The 18,421-nt window shown below is 40.4% G+C and overlaps 1 protein-coding gene across 3 annotated transcripts in view; it reads left to right on the top strand.

Moving 5' to 3' along the window:
- Positions 1-18,421, top strand: part of LOC124722049 (serine proteinase stubble) — a 230,948-nt gene that overhangs the window by 206,637 nt on the left and 5,890 nt on the right. For all 3 annotated transcript variants that reach the window (XM_047247240.1, XM_047247239.1, XM_047247241.1), the window contains 2 exons: positions 1,334-1,602; positions 15,522-15,676. In XM_047247240.1, the coding sequence (XP_047103196.1) occupies positions 1,334-1,602; positions 15,522-15,676 (424 nt within the window). The remainder of the gene's footprint in view (positions 1-1,333; positions 1,603-15,521; positions 15,677-18,421) is intronic.

The raw sequence follows: 18,421 nt of genomic DNA, 5'->3' as shown, positions 1-18,421 counted from the left end.
ATCGACGTCAGCGCTGGCCATTTCCATCTTCTATGATGCTCATTAATAGCGGTCAATCCAGCGTCAGTCTTATTTTAAATATGTTCTGGACCAGTTTGGTTTTGGCACCCTATACAACTTAATGCTGGATCTCAAGAGAACCACACGACTAGTGCCAGAAAGGAGAGACATGTTGGTAGCTCGGTCGTGAGGGGTTGTACAGCCACGTCACACACCTTGAGTGGGGAAATAGGCTTGTTTGTAGGAAGACGAGTATCCGCATGGACAGTGCAACGGCATCAGGAGCGCCATGACTGTCAGCATGGCGGCTACTGCTATGGCTTCCCCTGATACGGAAGCAGAGAAAGAGACGCCGACAGCGATACATCCTACAGCAACACTGGACACAGGAGTGGCACCGCATCTTTTCGGACGAGTCCCGTTGCTGCATGAAGCGCAGCACTGTATTCGTGTGTGGAGGCTTCGAGGAGAACGAACCTTGTCAAGTCCGCAGCTCGTGGTCTGGTGGTCTGCCTCTGGATCACGGGGTCCCAGGTTCGATTCCCGTCCGGGTTGGGATTTCCTCTGCCCGGGGAATGAATGTTTGTGTTGTCCTTATCATTTTATCATCATCATCCGTGACAGTGACTAGACTGGACTGTGTAAAAAAAATTGGACTGTGTAAAAACTGGGACTTCGTATGGGCGCTGATGACCGCGCTGTTGAGCGCCCCACAAACCAAACATCATCGAACCTTGTCAGATTGCGTTCACAATCATCGTATAGACCCAGTAACTGTCATTATACTATAGGATGCCACTATGTACGAAACACGATCATCTATGGTCCTCATGGTTAGTAATTTGCACAGGATGTGTTACATTTCTTTGTGTCTCTGATGTCGCTATAATGTTGTCTTTCAACAAGGTGATTCAAGACCGCATGTGATCCATGCTGTCCTGGCCAGCCCGTTCGCTAGATCTGTCACCCACTGAAGACTTCTGTCCGTGGGTTGCCGAGAGATTGGCACGACACCCATCGCCGGCCACGACGACCGACGAACACTGACGTAGAGTTGAAATAGCATGGAATGATGTGTCCGTATCGACCATCCGTGTTCCATTCGACTCGATGCGCAGGAGTTAGAGTCATTTAAATTAAATCGTGCATTCTTCCGACTTTAATGAAGACAGGAATAAGTAAAATTTCGTTACGTTCTACTCTTGCTCGTGAACAATTTTATAGGGCAGCAGCGGTCATACACTATCTGGACTGCCATATGAACTGGTCCAAAGATGAAAGCTAAGGGATAGGCTACTTTTGTAAGGCGGTGTTGTGTTGTGTGTTGGTGCAGCGTGCCGCCGAGTGACTTGCTGTTGCGACTGGGGGAGCACGATGTGTCCACGGAGGACGAGCCGTACGGCTTCGAGGAGCGGCGCGTGCAGATCGTGGCGTCGCACCCGCAGTTCGACCCACGCACCTTCGAGTACGACCTGGCGCTGCTGCGCTTCTACGAGCCCGTCGCCTTCCAGCCCAACATCATCCCCATCTGCGTGCCCACCGACGACAGGAGCTTCGTCGGCCACACGGCGCACGTCACCGGTTGGGGAAGGCTCTACGAAGGTACGAACCTCTTCTTTCTTTTGCTGCATACATTACGATGTTCCATTTTTTATGTTGCTAGCCTGAAATTGAGATGTTAACGTACACTGATGAGCTAAAACATTATGACCACTGCCCGCCGCGAGTTCTGAATGCTGCCTGGTGATGTTGTGGGCATCTCAAGCGGTAGGAAATGTACCACGTGGTTATAATTAATGTGCAGCTAATGACAGAGGTACTGTGTGGCTGTAATTGTCGTGTGGCAGCGAAATTTGGTAGATATTCTAATGCTTTAACGCAGAACCGAATTACGCTGGGAAACAAAATTAGCTCCTCTTTTTGTCACCAGGTGCAAATCTAGCGTTGTGAATGCAAGAAAGACGAATAGAAATGTTTTCACATGCAATGGATTAGAAACAGGATGTAGGCCGAAAAGATCAGTCAAGTGAGAAAGGCATAATTTTGATTTTGTTATTAACTGCCGCTTACACAATTTGTTCACTATGAGCACTGGAGACGTCGACGGTATACCGCATCCAGAAAACGACGAGATCAACAGTCGCTCGACCGAGCGAGATGGCGCAGTGGCTAGCACACTGGACTCGCATTCGAGAGGACGACGGTTCAATCCCGCGTCCGGCCATCCTGATTTAGGTTTTCCGTGATTTCCCTAAATCGCTTCAGGTAAATGCCGGGATGGTCCCTTTGAAAGGACACGGCCGACTTCCTTCCCCATCCTTCTCTAATCCGATGAGACCGATGACCTCGCTGTCTGGTCTCCTCCCCCAAACAACCCAACCCATCTCAACACTCGCTCGCAGCTGTCCCGGTGGAATGTGGGCAACGTGTTCCTGTATACTGACCTTAACATCAGAAAGAGACCGAACGAGTCCTCAGTAAATGCCAAAAGCCACATGGATTCAGATCAGGTGATCTTGCAGGCCGTGCATCTGGCAAACCTCTGGAGGTAACATGTTGGTGGAAGATTACATTAACCAGATATTTCACTAGACGAGCGACGTGATTTGCTACCCCATCTTGCATGAAAACAGTGGTTCCTAGACAGTTACACTCTTCCAAACCAGGAATCACGTGCTGTACAAGGAGGTCTTGATAAAGTGCAGACGTTACGGTACAAGTGACACGCCCTCTGGGCGTATTCGCTTCAAAGAAGAAAGGACCGAGTGTAAGGGGCTTGTGAATCCAAACCACACGGTCATACACTGCGAATGCAATGGCTCTTCGTGTAAAACACACTGTTTAACAGTACCCCGAATTCGGCAGTTCGGTGTATTCATTGTACCCTGTAGTGTGTAAAATGTGCCTCGTCACTCTATAGAATATTTCTCAGGTACATGCCATCAACTTCGATCCGATCCAAAAGCCGAAGAGCAAATTCAGAACGTTGCTGCGGATCGTGAGATTTTAGTTGCTGCCCCGTCTGGATTTTGTTCGGGTACGAGTGTAAAATGGAGGGCAAAACTTACTGTGCTGTTGATCATGTCATGGACAACTTTCGAGACACTACACGAGCACTAACACTACCCAGGGCACATTCTCCATGGTCAATTAGAGCAACAGCAGCTGTGTGAATTATTTCGCCAGGATAGGTGTCACATCAACTCACCCGTATTTTCGAATTTCATTATAATCTTCTTTAAACCGTTTAATGACATCGGGCCTCTCCTCAGACCTTCCAGTCCGCGATATTCTCTCATTGCAGTACTGTAAATGTTGGCGTTCACATAAAACAGTTTGACTAGCAGTGCACGGTCTCTCTTCTCGATACTTATACTGTTCACTCATGTTATGGCTTTGTCAAATGACACCGTGGATGTCATACCGTCATACAAACAATGTACAGCGCTAGATTTACACCTGGTGACCAAAACTGGAAATAATTTTTTTTTTTCCAGAGTAAAGTGGATCCGCATTAATGTATTAGCATATATACCAAGTTTCACTGACATACGATAATTAAGCCCACAATGCATCTCCGTCAGTAACTGCACTTCAGTTATAACCACCCGGTATATAAGTGGAGCAGAAACGAATGGAGGTTATTCTAGCTACGACACAGGTTGCAAATGGGGAAATCCACTGACGTAAGTGACTCTGACAAACAATTGATCGTTATGGCCCGGCAGCTGGGGACAACCACTTCGGCAAGGGCGATGCTGGTCTGTTGTTCATCCCCTAGTGTCGCGAGCATCTGTGGAAAGTGACTGAAATCGGTTAAATCACAAGAAGCGACGAAGTTTTGAAACTTCCTTGTCTCATCACAGATCATGAGGGAAGGTCGGAGGCTTCCCCGCTTTATGAAGTAGGATAGGTGGCGATCTCTGGTAGATCTGATGACAGAGTACAATGCTGGAGCAGTATTTCGGGAACACCATTCAGCGCACATTGTTGAACACGGGGCTTCGCAGCAGACGACTTCTACCAGTTCCCATGGTGACCAAATCATCGTCAGTTACGATTGCAGCGGGCACGGTATCATTGAGATTGGACCTTAGATAACTGGGAACGTGTCGTTTGGGTTGATGTATCATGTTTCTTGTTACACCAAATCAATGGTCGTGCCTGGATATGTCATCATCCGTGAGGCGAACGGCTCCTCGAAACATGCACATTATTAAGGGGCAGTATTATTCTTCGTGGACCATTAACCTGGGCTCCCATGGGACCTGAGGCAGTAACTGGAGACACTATGAGCGCTGTAGACTATGTGAGCATCATTCAGGACGACCTGCATCCTTTCATAGTTGATGTATTCCCGAACGACCATGGCATCTTCCAGCACGATACCTGTCCGTCACACAACTACAGAATCATGCTACAGTGATTTGAGAGGCATAATAGTGTACTGACGTTGATGTCTCCGCCCCCAAGATCCCCTGAAATGTACACAATGGTACCCACGTCCTACCGTACTGGGCGTCAGCACCGCATCCACAAACCACCGGTCCGTGATTTACGAGAATTGCGTTATCTGCTCCCACATACCTCCGGTAATCTACCAGGGACTTGCCGAATCTATTCCACGCAGAATCGCTGCCGTATTGCGTTACAAGGGTGGACCGGCGCGCTGCTAAATAAGTGGTCATAATGTTTTGGCTCAACAGTGTAAGTCTGTATCTTAACTAAAATTGAAAGTACAGCTTTCCAAATATAAATCAGACTTCAACATCATTGTGAGTGCTAACTGCTAACTGACTCTACCCTCTCTGCTTGGAAGAGCATCTTCATAGTTAAGAATGAAAAGCTGAAAATTGTAGAACCTCTGCACCATAAATTTATTTATTTAAACGGTTTATGTCTTAATAAGGCCATTATTGGACTACAACTGACTTTCGTCATCATAGAGGTGGCATACCGTAAAAGTGGGCAACTTCGTGACAATTTTAACACTATTAGTAACATACTCTTATACAGATATGTACTGCGACATATAATTTCAACGTATATGGAATTTTATAACCTTTATTCTTCAATTTTGATGGTAATGAAGTTTTTATATTCAATGAAGTATTCAAAGTATAATGTATTAATTACCACAAAGTTACCTGCCCCCTCAGGACAACATGATATGGACATTAGAGATAAATCCATCTGTCAAAAAGTTGAGCTGATCTAGTGTTTCTTTATGACGCACACTTATACCTCTGTTACAAATTTTTATAAGTTTTGTTTTATAAATACATAGAAAAACATTTATCATCTGTTGAAATTTATTTTTCTAATTTTCTTAAAATTCTGGTAATTATATGTGTGTCCTCATTGAAACGAAATAAGACTAAAGAAAAACAAACTGCATTAATCAAGGTAATTAAACAGAAGTCTTACACATTTATTTGCGCGTCTTTCCAATGGAACCGTACTAGCAAAAAAGGTCACAATACTTATATTTAACGCAATATCCTCTAAGTAAAGTAATTAGTTCAAACTGTTACACGCTTACTTAAAAATTCAGCGATATGAGAAAAAATGAATTAATGACACAATTAATACAGTATTCTGAGCAATTGTATGTTATATTTAGGAATAAAGTTGTAATGTGAACTAAAACTTTGTCTTTTTTACTAAAGCATTCACATATATCTGTAATTTAATTAATGGCATTTGTTTTGAACAATTTCACATTTGTTTCTGTAGGTATGTGCTGTCGCAAAATTACCCCTATAATCTATGGAAATGACTTTCCGCTTTCCAATCGTTTGAAGAAAATTTGTGTAAAATTTAACTCTCACACAGAATGGTCTGCACATATAACTTATATATACTTCCTACCGTTAGTATCTTCATATTTATTGGCAGTAGCATAAAGTTTCCAGGAAATTTACAAACACCTTTTTCCACCTTCAAAGCAAATGGCTTTATGACCAACTCAGGTGTAATGCATGTACTTGTTGCTTCCAACATTAACGGCAGCACGATGCAAGAACAGCCTGCAACAGAACAATATGTTAAATGTTGACCCGAGTTGTATTAAAGAATAGAAAGCTACAGGGCGCTGTTGTCACAAAGTAATACCTAAGTCACGAAACTGCCCACTTTTATGGTATTTGATGAAGACCTTGTAAGCCGAAAATCAGTTAGCTAATACTGCAGAACACCCACAATTTTGCTATTTTCATTGTTAACTGTTCTGAGTCTTCGTGCTCATCTAGACTTTGCTCTTGGCATCGTCTGTTCGCTCTGAGATTTAGATATCGTTCCAAGTCAGCGAATATCTGGTCTCTTCTATAAAATTTACATTTGTAAGTACATGTGAGCACCCACTAGTCTTGTTCGTCACTGGCATCTTTGTCTCCTACCCCCGTTTGTTGCGTGTTGAGGACCAACAACACAGTACTGTTACTTGTTTTCTTGGCTTCTATATGTGGTGCTCTACAACTAGAAAATGCTGAAGACATACCATTTCAGTACACGAGCCATAACAAAACAGTACAGGTTTATAGGGATTGTAGAGGGTGTCACGAGCAAAATATTGAGGGTAGGAAACCATTCAGAGACGTTTCAGTGCGTCCAATTTGGCGGAGCCAGCGCCTGCTTTTAAGCCACCTCTTCGGCAGCCAACTTGGGTTTTACGCCGAACGCGTCGACTACTCTGACAACACTGCCAATGTCAATCGGCGTAGATACTCGTCTCTGCCGTCGGAATGGTGGCCTAGCGATAGGAGTTACTCGCTGTAAATTCGACATCCTCTTGCAGCGCTCAATGACATGTGTTTCTACACTCAATTTCTTCTTCAAGACACCCTCTGCAACGCCTCGAAGTTTATCGCCATCCATTTGTTACACACTGACTAAAGCCACTCAGCAGAGTACACTTCTTGTTTTGTCATTTCATTGTTTTCTGTGGAGCAGATACCACTGAAGATGGGCGTGTACACGATACTAGTCCGGCAACAAAATGTAATAATTATTTAAATATAAATGAATTTTTAGTATACAACGTTTTAAATAAAACTAAAAAGTATACAATTATTTATGCTAGCCCCATACAGATTCCTAACCACATACAGAAAGTCCTGAAAATTTGTGATTGTGATTTTTAATAGCTATGAAAATATTTGTAAGATTTAAAACGAAGAACGTGGGACGCACGCAGAGGAGGTGAAATAATCTCGCATCAATTACATATTGCTGTCGTCCCACGTTTATCGTTTTAAATCTTACAAATATTTTCATAGCTATTAAAAATTCACAATCACAAATTTTATAGACCATCTGTAAGCAGTTAGGAATCTATATGGGGCTAGGAGAAATTATTTTATAACTTTTAGTCCGTTTTAAAAACGTTGTATATTAAAAATTCATTTTTCTTTAGATAACTGTTTACTGTATTTTGTTCTTGCGTGTGTGAAATTTTCCAGTCGATTTCAAGCATTTTCATGAGATTACAACAGAGCCAGGAGGCAAATTCCAGTTTTGTTTCAATTCCCTTCGTTTGACTCAACCAGTATAGTGCTCCCTCCTACAAATATCTCACGAAAAGAAGTTGTTGTTGTTGTGGTCTTCAGTCCTGAGACTGGTTTGATGCAGCTCTCCATGCTACTCTATCCTGTACAAGCCTCTTCATCTCCCAGTACTTACCGCAACCTACATCCTTCTGAATCTGGTTAGTGTATTCATCTCTTGGTCTCCCTCTACGATTTTTACCCTCCATGCTGCCCTCCAATACTAAATTGGTGATCCCATGATGCCTCAGAACATGTCCTACCAACCGATCCCTTCTTCTAGTCAAGCTGTGCCACAAACTTCTCTTCTCCCCAATCCTATTCAATACTTCCTCATTAGTTATGTGATCTACCCATCTAATCTTCAGCATTCTTCTGTAGCACCACATTTCAAAAGCTTCTATTCTCTTCTTGTCCAAACTATTTATCGTCCATGTTTCACTTCCATACATGGCTACACTCCATACAAATACTTTCAGAAATGACTTTCTCACACTTAAATCTGTACTTGATGTTAACAAATTTCTCTTCTCCAGAAATGCTTTCCTTGCCATTGCAAGTCTACATTTTATATCCTCTCTACTTCGACCATCATCAGTTATTTTGCTCCCCAAATAGCAAAACTCCTTTAGTACTTTAAGTGTCTCATTTCCTAATCTAATTCCCTCAGCATCACCTGACTTAATTCGACTACATTCCATTATCCTCGTTTTGCTTTTGTTGGTGTTCATCTTATATCCTCCTTTCAAGACACTATCCATTCCGTTCAACTGCTCTTCCAAGTCCGTTGCTGTCTCTGATACAATTACAATGTCATCGGCGAACCTCAAAGTTTTTATTTCTTCTCCATGGATTTTAATACCTACTCCGAATTTTTCTTTTGTTTCCTTCACTGCTTGCTCAATATACAGATTGAATAACATCGGGGATAGGCTACAGCCCTGTCTCACTCCCTTCCCAACCACTGCTTCCCTTTCATGCCCTCGACTCTTATAACTGCCATCTGGTTTTTGTACAAATTGTAAATAGCCTTTCGCTCCCTGTATTTTACCCCTGCCACCTTCAGAATTTGAAAGAGAGTATTCCAGTCAACATTGTCAAAAGCTTTCTCTAAGTCTGCAAATGCTAGAAACGTAGGTTTGCCCTTCCTCAATCTAGCTTCTAAGATGAGTCGTAGGGTCAGTATTGCCTCACGTGTTCCAACATTTCTACGGAATCCAAACTGATCTTCCCCGAGGTCGGCTTCTACTAGTTTTTCCATTCTTCTGTAAAGAATTCGCGTTAGTATTTTGCAGCTGTGACTTATGAAACTGATAGTTCGGTAATTTTCACATCTGTCAACACCTGCTTTCTTTGGGATTGGAATTATTATATTTTTCTTGAAGTCTGAGGGTATTTCGCCTGTTTCATACATCTTGCTCACCAGATCGTAGAGTTTTGAGAGGACTGGCTCTCCCAAGGCCGTCAGTAGTTCCAAAGGAATGTTGTCTACTCCCGGGGCCTTGTTCCGACTCAGGTCTTTCCGTGCTCTGTCAAACTCTTCACGCAGTATCATATCTCCCATTTCATCTTCATCTACATCCTCTCCCATTTCCATAATATTGTCCTCAAGTACATCGCCCTTGTATAGACCTTCTATATACTCCTTCCACCTTTCTGCTTTCCCTTCTTTGCTTAGAACTGGGTTTCCACCTGAGCTCTTAATATTCATACAAGTGGTTCTCTTTTCTCCAAAGGTCTCTTTAATTTTCGTGTAGGCAGTATCTATCTTACCCCTAGTGAGATAAGCCTCTACATCCCTACATTTGTCCTCTAGCCATCCCTGCTTAGCCATTTTGCGCTTCCTGTCGATCTCATTTTTGCCTGCTTCATTTACTGCATTTTTATATTTTCTCCTTTCATCAATTAAATTCAATATACCTTCTGTTACCCAAGGATTTCTACTAACCCTCGACTTTTTACCTACTTGATCCTCTGCTGCCTTCACTACTTCATCCCTCAAAGCTACCCATTGTTCTTCTACTGTATTTCTTTCCCCCGTTCCTGTCAATTGTTCCCTTATGCTCTCCCTGAAACTCTGTACAACCTCTGGTCCTTTCAGTTTATCCAGGTCAAATCTCCTTAAATTCCCACCTTTTTGCAGTTTCTTCAGTTTTAATCTACAGGACATAACCAATAGATTGTGGTCAGAGTCCACATCTGCCCCTGGAAATGTCTTACAATTTAAAACCTGGTTCCTAAATCTCTGTCTTACCATTAGATAATCTATCTGAAACCTGTCAGTATCTCCAGGCTTCTTCCATGTATAGAGCCTTCTTTTATGATTCTTGAACCAAGTGTTAGCTATGATTAAGTTGTGCTCTGTGCAAAATTCTACCAGGCGGCTTTCTCTTTCATTTCCTAGCCCCAATCCATATTCACCTACTACGTTTCCTTCTCTCCGTTTTCCTACTACCGATTTCCAGTCACCCATGACTATTAAATTTTCGTCACCCTTCACTATCTGAATAATTTCTCTTATTTCATGATACATTTCTTCAATTTCTTCATCATCTGCAGAGCTAGTTGGCATATAAACTTGTACTACTGTAGTAGGCGTGGGCTTCGTATCTATCTTGACCACAACAATGCGTTCACTATGCTGTTTGTAGTAGCTTACCCGCATTCCTATTTTTCTATTCATTATTAAACCTATTCCTGCATTACCCCTATTTGATTTTGTGTTTATAACTCTGTAGTCACCTGACCAGAAGTCTTGTTCCTCCTGCCACCGAACTTCACTAATTCCCACTATATCTAACTTTAACCTATCCATTTCCCTTTTTAAATTTTCTAACCTACCTGCCCGATTAAGGGATCTGACATTCCACGCTCCGCTCCGTAGAACGCCAGTTTTCTTTGTCCTGATAATGACATCCTCTTGAGTAGTCCCCGCCCGGAGATCCGAATGGGGGACTATTTTACCTCTGGAATATTTTACCCAAGAGGACGCCATCATCATTTAACCATACAGTAAAGCTGCATGCCCATGGGAAAAATTACGGCCGTAGTTTCCCCTTGCTTTCAGCCGTTCGCAGTACCAGCACAGCTAGGCCGTTTTGGTTAGTGTTACAAGGCCAGATCAGTCAATCATCCAGACTGCTGCCCCAGCAACTATAGAAAAGGCTGCTGCCCCTCTTCAGGAACCACACGTTTGTCTGGCCTCTCAACAGATACCCCTCCGTTGTGGTTGCACCTACGGTACGGCCATCTGTATCGCTGAGGCACGAAAGCCTCTCCACCAACGGCAAGGTCCATGGTCATGGGGGGGGGGGGGGGGCACGAAAAGATAGTGAAGCTAAAAGTTAGAGAGATTCGAGCTCACAGGGAGACTTACCAGCAATCGTTCTTACCATGAACAATTCGCGACTGGGACAGGAAAAGGGGTAAATCGGGGTGGTGCACGAAGTACGTTCCGCTACACACCAGATAAGAAAGCAAGTTATTATCGCATTTCATGCGCTATTTTAAGGTTTTAAGTCTCCAGATCATCGGGAAATGACGTTAGTAAAAAATGTACCCTCCGTCAAACATCAGAAAAGGTACCTAGTTAATAGTGCATTGTCGTCCACCTCTGAGATAAGTAAGGCCGTATTTATATCCAGTGCAGACTAAAGAGCTCTTATATATTATGTAAACACCACGTCACCCTGCGCTCTAAGCTGGAGAGACAATCGTGTTTAGTCTTGCATATGTACCTGCAGCAAAATTATTTCGTCTTACTGTCTGCAGTATAAAACCGTTATTCACGGATAATATCAAGAAACTGTTACTATTAATAACATATAAACATCAAGTTTTAAGAAAGAGTTAATAAAAATGAGTTTACAAAGAAAAAACACTATTTTTTCTCTTATTGTTATTATTTACGTATACTCAATTCAGCTTGTATGTAAGTGACACAACAGAATTTGACGGCTCACATGGAATCGTCCACTTCTGTACGCGAAGTTATTATTTATTTAGAACACAAACAGACTCCAAATACTCCTGGTAGACAATATAGTTACGGCGTACATCATGAGTATGAAGAAATTTTCTTTGTGAGTGAAAGCCTTTGCTAAACTAAGGATGTCACATATGACAGCTGAAACTAGCATTTTTACTCTTGGAAGAAATCTAGACATTGTCAGCATATGTCAATAACAGAGCAACAGAGTCAACTTCAAATGATGCTACAGATCAGCAACGCAGTGCTCGCTAGTTTGTTAGTTACATGTTCCATAGATCATTTAAACATCTTCATTTTTATTGAAATGATGTGGAACGAGTCAGTTTTAGCATTAATGAACATATTATTTATCAGTCTTGCTCATGCAATTACACTTAAAAACTAGGATTTTTCATACAGGCTACCAATTCTTAAATAAAAATTCTTCTATTGTAACAGAAATAGCTGTTTGCAAGAAATGATTCTAGTTTATATTTATTGCTTTGGTACATATCAGACGTTTTATATTATTAGGCATATCATCAAAGATTTTTGTTGATGCGTACTGAACTCTTTTCTGTGGCATTGGCAGCTTTGATAATGGGTAAAACGCCATTTTTTCCTCCTAGTGTTGTAAGTATGACCTTCGCCATTCTTCTGAAATTGTTGTGAACTGTTTATGACGAATTTCACCAGCGAATGTATATGTTATGAAACTCCTAACACCTTGAAGAGGAGCTTGCAAGATGACTGCAGGTGAACACCGCAGGTCATTCTTAGCGCTCGATTTTGTGCTATCAGCAATTTTTTCCTAAGTTTTGAAACATTCCATAATACTGTCACATGAAAATTACTGAGTGGAAGTATGCATAATATTTACAGTTTGATCCGTTCGTTCCCAAGACTAGCAATTATATGAAGAAAAAAGTAGCTGAAATTAATTCTTAAATATGCTTCTTCACTTCAACTTCACATCAATATGTACACCGAAAATTTTGCAGCACTCTACCCCATTTACTGACACCTGTTGAAGTACTGCATCAATTGTTGATATGACTCTGTTTGTTTACAGACTGGAACATAGTGTACTTTCTTAAAATTTAGGGTGAGTCCGTTTTTGGAGAACCATTTAGTAATAATATTTTGAAAAACGTCGTTAACGATTTTTTCTCTCACTTTCTCTTTTAAGAAATCTATCACAAAATTGGGATTGTCTGCAAAAAATAACGATTCTGCTTGATGGATATTAAGGGAAAGGTCATTTTAATAGATAAGGAATAGGAGTAGATCCCAAATTGAACTGTATGGGATTCCCTTCACGATTTTTTTCCAGTCATTTTCTTTCCTTCCAATTTTCTTTGAAGTATTCATCAAAAAGTTTTGCACTTTGTTTGTTTAGTATGATTCACACCAGGCTCTTGTAAAACCATCAGTTACATAAAATTTACGTTTTTCTAAGAGATTATCACGATCTACACAATCAAACTCATTGGAAAGATCACAAAGAACATCAACTAGAGATATTTTATTACTTAACATTTGCAGTATTTGGTCAGTGAATATATAAAAAGGATTCTCAGTCGAGTAGCGTTTCTGGAGTCCAAGTTGTGATGTGTTAAGCACACTGGTTCCATTCAAATGAGGAACTGATCATGAATACATTACTTTTTCGAATATTTTGGAGAAAGACATCAGTAAGGAAACAGAAAGATAGTTATTTAACTCTTTCTTGCCATCTTTCTTATAAAGAGGTTCAACATTGACATATTTACACGGTCTGGAAGAATGGACATTTCTTATTAAGTTAAACCAACTCTTAACAATTCTGTTTGAAATGCCATCAGCACCATAGTAACATGACATTTTCAATACATTCCCTTGCTTCCTCATCTCAACCATTTAGTTCTATTTCTGCTTGTATGTTCAGAAAGTGATAGTTAAAAACACTCACAGCTTGTTTATTATCATTCACAACACTGGCATCCAGTTTGGGAAAGTATCTTGTACACTGACTGGTTGTTCTGCCTTCCATTTCACAATATCCCAAATAATTTTAATCTTATTATCTGTACTGTTAATTTCTGTTACGATATGCATATTTCTGGACATATTAATGACTCCCCTTAATGTATTAAAATATTTTTTTGTAGAGTGCGAGTAATGTCCGGTCTTGACTTGTTGAGGCGATTATATAAATTTCCCATTTCCTCTCATAAGGCATTTTAATCTTAAGGTTATCCATGGCTTTCTTTTTTATGGACTTTCTATATAATTTTTTAAAAAGTTGCTTTTAAATATTGACACAGATTTACTATGGAATACACTGAACTACACATCAGTATCTTTTTCCATACATACTTTATCCTACATAGCCTCTTTTGACTTACTCTTAAAATATTGTATCCTAGTGTCATTACAAATCCTCAAAGCTTTGTATGAACATGCCTCAGAGCTGTAAGTTGTTACATTGTTCAGTTCCATTAATTGTGCATCATGATCCAACAGTGATATGAATTAGGTGCATGCTGATTGTTTCAGCCTTAGCCCTTCCTCGAATAATTTTGTCAGTCAGGGTACTGCTATCTAGGAAATCAGATTGAAATAGCCTAATAAGGAGTCCAGTTCACTTTTCCTGAGAAAGATCTTTTAAAAAATCCATAATGAAATCTACTACTGTCTGTTTTTTCTTGTCTGAGAGGTAGACCAACAAGGAATCTAGAAGTTTCTTAAAGAAAATGTGTAGACTGTTACAATTACAAAAGAAGTATTCTGCAATAACAACTCACAAGCACATGCTTCTATGTTCTAATCTAAAAAAATTGCTTGTTTCAATATTTTTGACTTTGTGTCCAACTCCTCTTATTTCTAAACTTTCTCTACACAAAAGTGATGCTAGTGAAGAATCTCTGATATTTAATTCTTGGTAAAATAATGAATTGGATTAGTGGAGTTAGAGCTGCATCATGAGTGCAATTATACAATGTAAATTGCTCAAGTTCCTAATGTACCTTTTTCTCCCAAAAAGAAAGAAAATAATACATTCTGGTGATGCACTGTATTATATTCCTCTGCATGTTTAATTTACGACTGAATCAAAGAAAATTACACCTAAGCACACGAAAATTGTACCCAAGCACGTTTGGTTCTGGTTTTGGATATGCAAAGCAATGATGAGAGATTCTAAGGCGGAGAGAGCTCGATTCACAATATTTCGTATTCTGTTTTCTAATGTGTTTAAAGAGTTTCTGAATTTAATTAAAATACTCGATGGCCACTATATAGCAAAAACAGAAGCGTTTCTCTTCTAAATAAGCTCTCTAAGCACAAATTTTTTTTTTGTAAAAAGTGCTTAAAACAATCTCCCCCAAATACCTGTCCCTGGCTTTCATTGTAATCGAGTGAGTATCTGAAGTCTCTATCTGGAAAGCTGAAATCTTTCCATAGCAAGATTAGAAAATTTGCTTTCGATATAGTGCAAGTGTTCTCTGAAACGTTCCGTCGGTGCAGTTCAAGTGGCAGACGGTCTATAAAAACATCTTATTACCATTTTTCGTCCACACTTAGCTTCACCAAGATTATTTCAGATTCGGAATCTTTAATAATGTCACTTGATATTCTAAAGTTTTGTGCAATATCAAATACTTCATCCCTATTGGTTCCCAGCCTATGCTTGTGATACATATTCCAGTCACAATTTAAGATTTCACTACCAGCTTCAGACAGCTTTCCTAATACCATATCGATGTTACTAACGTTATGAGTGTTCTTGGCATCATAACATGTACGCTTCTGCAGTCACTTTATACCATACAAATAATTTTTCTCTTTTCCCTGAGGGGTCGAACGTTTCCCTTGGCTCTTAATGTGGCGTACTCTTTCTCTTTTTGCTTTATTTAAAGTAATTTGAAGATAATATAAGCAACAATAATTTAGCACTAATTTCATATATAATTTTGTTCGATACTTCCAGTAACTATAGTTATTCATTTCTTGGCATTCCTTTTCAGATGGACCACTGCCAAGTGTACTACAGGAAGTTTCGGTACCTGTTATCAACAACACTCTATGTGAATCCATGTATCGGTCAGCAGGATATATAGAACACATACCTGAAATTTTCATATGTGCTGGTTGGCAGAAAGGAGGATCTGATTCATGCGAGGTAAGTATTGTTAATGAGAGATTTTCTGATTACTACTTCTAAACCCTGTTTAGAAATACAAACAATCTTACATGATAATGGTGCAAAAAGCTGTAATAACCAATTTGTAAGCCAGAGAAGTATTACTTTTCCATCGCTTTGCAATTTACTCTTAGCAGTGTTACAATTTTCATAGGTTTCTCGAAATCTTAGTCTCTGTTCTGTTTTGGTTAATAGTCTTACGCTAAATAGCGATGTATCCCGAAGGTAACATAATCAATTAGTAACACATTTCCTGAAGAGGATGCCAGATTGAGTTAGATATAGCAAGATCACACGACATCATGGCACACATGTCCATCTAAAACAAGTAATTAAAGAAGTTCTCAAACTAATAATACACAGTTCCAAACAATAACAAAATTGGAAAATCTCTCCAAAAACAACCACAAAATAAATAATAGTAGTATCAAGAACTCTACTTGCCCACACATTTGACACTGATATCACAGACAGTTGTCTTACAATACTTTCTGCATTAAGCCATGCAGTTATGGCTTGTTTTGGTCCTACTATGGAGTGCTGATTTTTAGTTGAACTGGTACTGTCTTAAGACAAATATGAACATTTTTGGTTCGCCTTTACCATGGAAGTTGTTGATATCAAATGAAACAACAAATTTACTGATACCAGTCACCTTTTATTTATTTCAACCACTTGTTTCGTAGGTTTAAGTCTTCAAGTGGACTTACGTGCATTAATATGGCAGGTGTTTATTGTACTATGACTTTGAGATAACATGTGCAACTGTCTAGTAGACAAAAAAAAACACTATTTCAGTACATGGCTCGTAGCTTTTTAGAGGCATTTGGGGGTTTGGATAAACTAAAATATAAATGTGAAAGTAAAAATAAAATATCTGTGCTGAGTACAGACTCCTTTTCCTATCGTGAAACATCACATACGAGGTCTATTCAAAAAGTTCTGGAACATTCGTAATTTGCCGCCAATGATGTGTTGGAGCGAAATGTAATTTTCATCCCTGCACATGGCTGTATTTAATATCCGCCCCGGTAGCTGAGTGGTCAGGCCGATTCAATGTCATGCCAAGGGGCCAAAGTTCGATTCCCGGCTGGGTTGGAGATTCTCTTCGCTCAGAGGCTGGGTGTTGTGTTGTCCTAACCATCATCATCTCATCCTCACCGACATGCAAGTCGCCAAAGTGGCGTCACCTCAAAAGACTCGCACCAGGCGAACGGTCTACCCGGTGGGAGTCCCTAGCCACACGACGTTTCATTTTTCATTGTATTTATTTATATGTGTAACTGCCGGAAGTTTCATTGTTGTATGTCTGTTAGTAATTGTTCATTGCTGTATTGCGTAGAACGATGTGTGGCACAGTTTGCTAATTTCGAGATGGCAGAGTTAGAGGTGCAACGTATCTGCATTAAATTTTCGTGTAACTCAAGAAAACCTTTACAGAGAAACACCAAAAGATTCAGGAAGCCTACGGCGATGAACGCTTAAGCCGTACTCGATGTTACGAATGGTTCACACGCTACAAAAATGGCTGAACGGAAGTTAAGGATGACCCTCGTTCAGAACGCCCTTCGACGTCTATTGACGGCGCTCACGTCAGAAACGAAATTGTGCGCGCCAGTCGAAGACTGATTGTCCGACGGATTGCGGCAGAATGTAACATTTCAGTTGGATCATGTCATGAAATCCTGACACACAACATCTTGGAATGCATCGTATTGCCGCCAAGTTCGTCCTACGGCTCATGAGTCAAGACCAGAAAGATATTCTCCTCGCAGTGTTTGAAGAGCTTTTGGATGGCCCAAATGAGAACGAGATGTTCCTTAGGAGAATCATAACTTGTGATGTGACGTGGTTCTACAGTTATGATGTTGAGACCAACGAGACCAAGCTTCAGTCTTCACAATGGGTCAGGGAAGGTTCTCCAAGAACAACAAAAGCTCATCAGGTCAGGTCAAATGTTAAAGCCATGTTGATGGTTTTCTTGGTCTTTGAAACATTAGTTCATCACGAATTCGTGCCACAGGGACAAACTGTTAATCGATGGTACTATCGCGACGTGTTGCGACACCTGCATGAAAATATGAGAAGGAAATGGCGCGAAATGTAACGAGACAATTCATGGCCCTTCCATCACGATAACCCTCCTGCACATTCATCCCTGTTGGTGCGTGACTACTGAGCAAAAAACGAACTCACTGTGCTGCCTCATTCTCCAAGCGCTTGAGACCTAGCCTCTGCGGACCTTTTTTTCCAAAGTTGAAAAACCCGTTAAAAGGATGAAGATTTACGACGATAGACGAGATGAAAGAACACCCACAGACGGCGCTTCCCACGGTCCAGCAAGAGGCGTACCAAGACTGCTTCCAAAAGTGGAAACGGCGTTGGGAGCGGTGTATCAATTATGGAGTAGAGTATTTCGAAGAAGACCACGCACAATAAGTAAAAGTGAAGTGTAGAAAGTTTTGTGGATAAAGTTCCGGAATTTTTTGAACAGACCTCGTACACCATCACACTTTGAAAATTCTGAGGGGAGCAAAGATGTAGTCTAGAATTTAATTCGTGCAAAGAACATACAGCACAACAAAACACTATTTTAGAGCAAATCTGAAATCATCGTAAAGATTTTTGGTTACGTAGATGAACAGAAATGTAACTTTAAATATTTCCAGTCGTCATAGATTCTTTCTTATCAGTTATATATAGCATAGTATTAAATACATATTT

The sequence above is a fragment of the Schistocerca piceifrons genome, chromosome X (assembly GCF_021461385.2).
Source record: "Schistocerca piceifrons isolate TAMUIC-IGC-003096 chromosome X, iqSchPice1.1, whole genome shotgun sequence".
NCBI lineage: Eukaryota > Metazoa > Arthropoda > Insecta > Orthoptera > Acrididae > Schistocerca > Schistocerca piceifrons.
The sequence above is the reverse complement of the archived record's forward strand: the minus strand, read 5'-3'. Positions and strand labels throughout refer to the sequence as shown.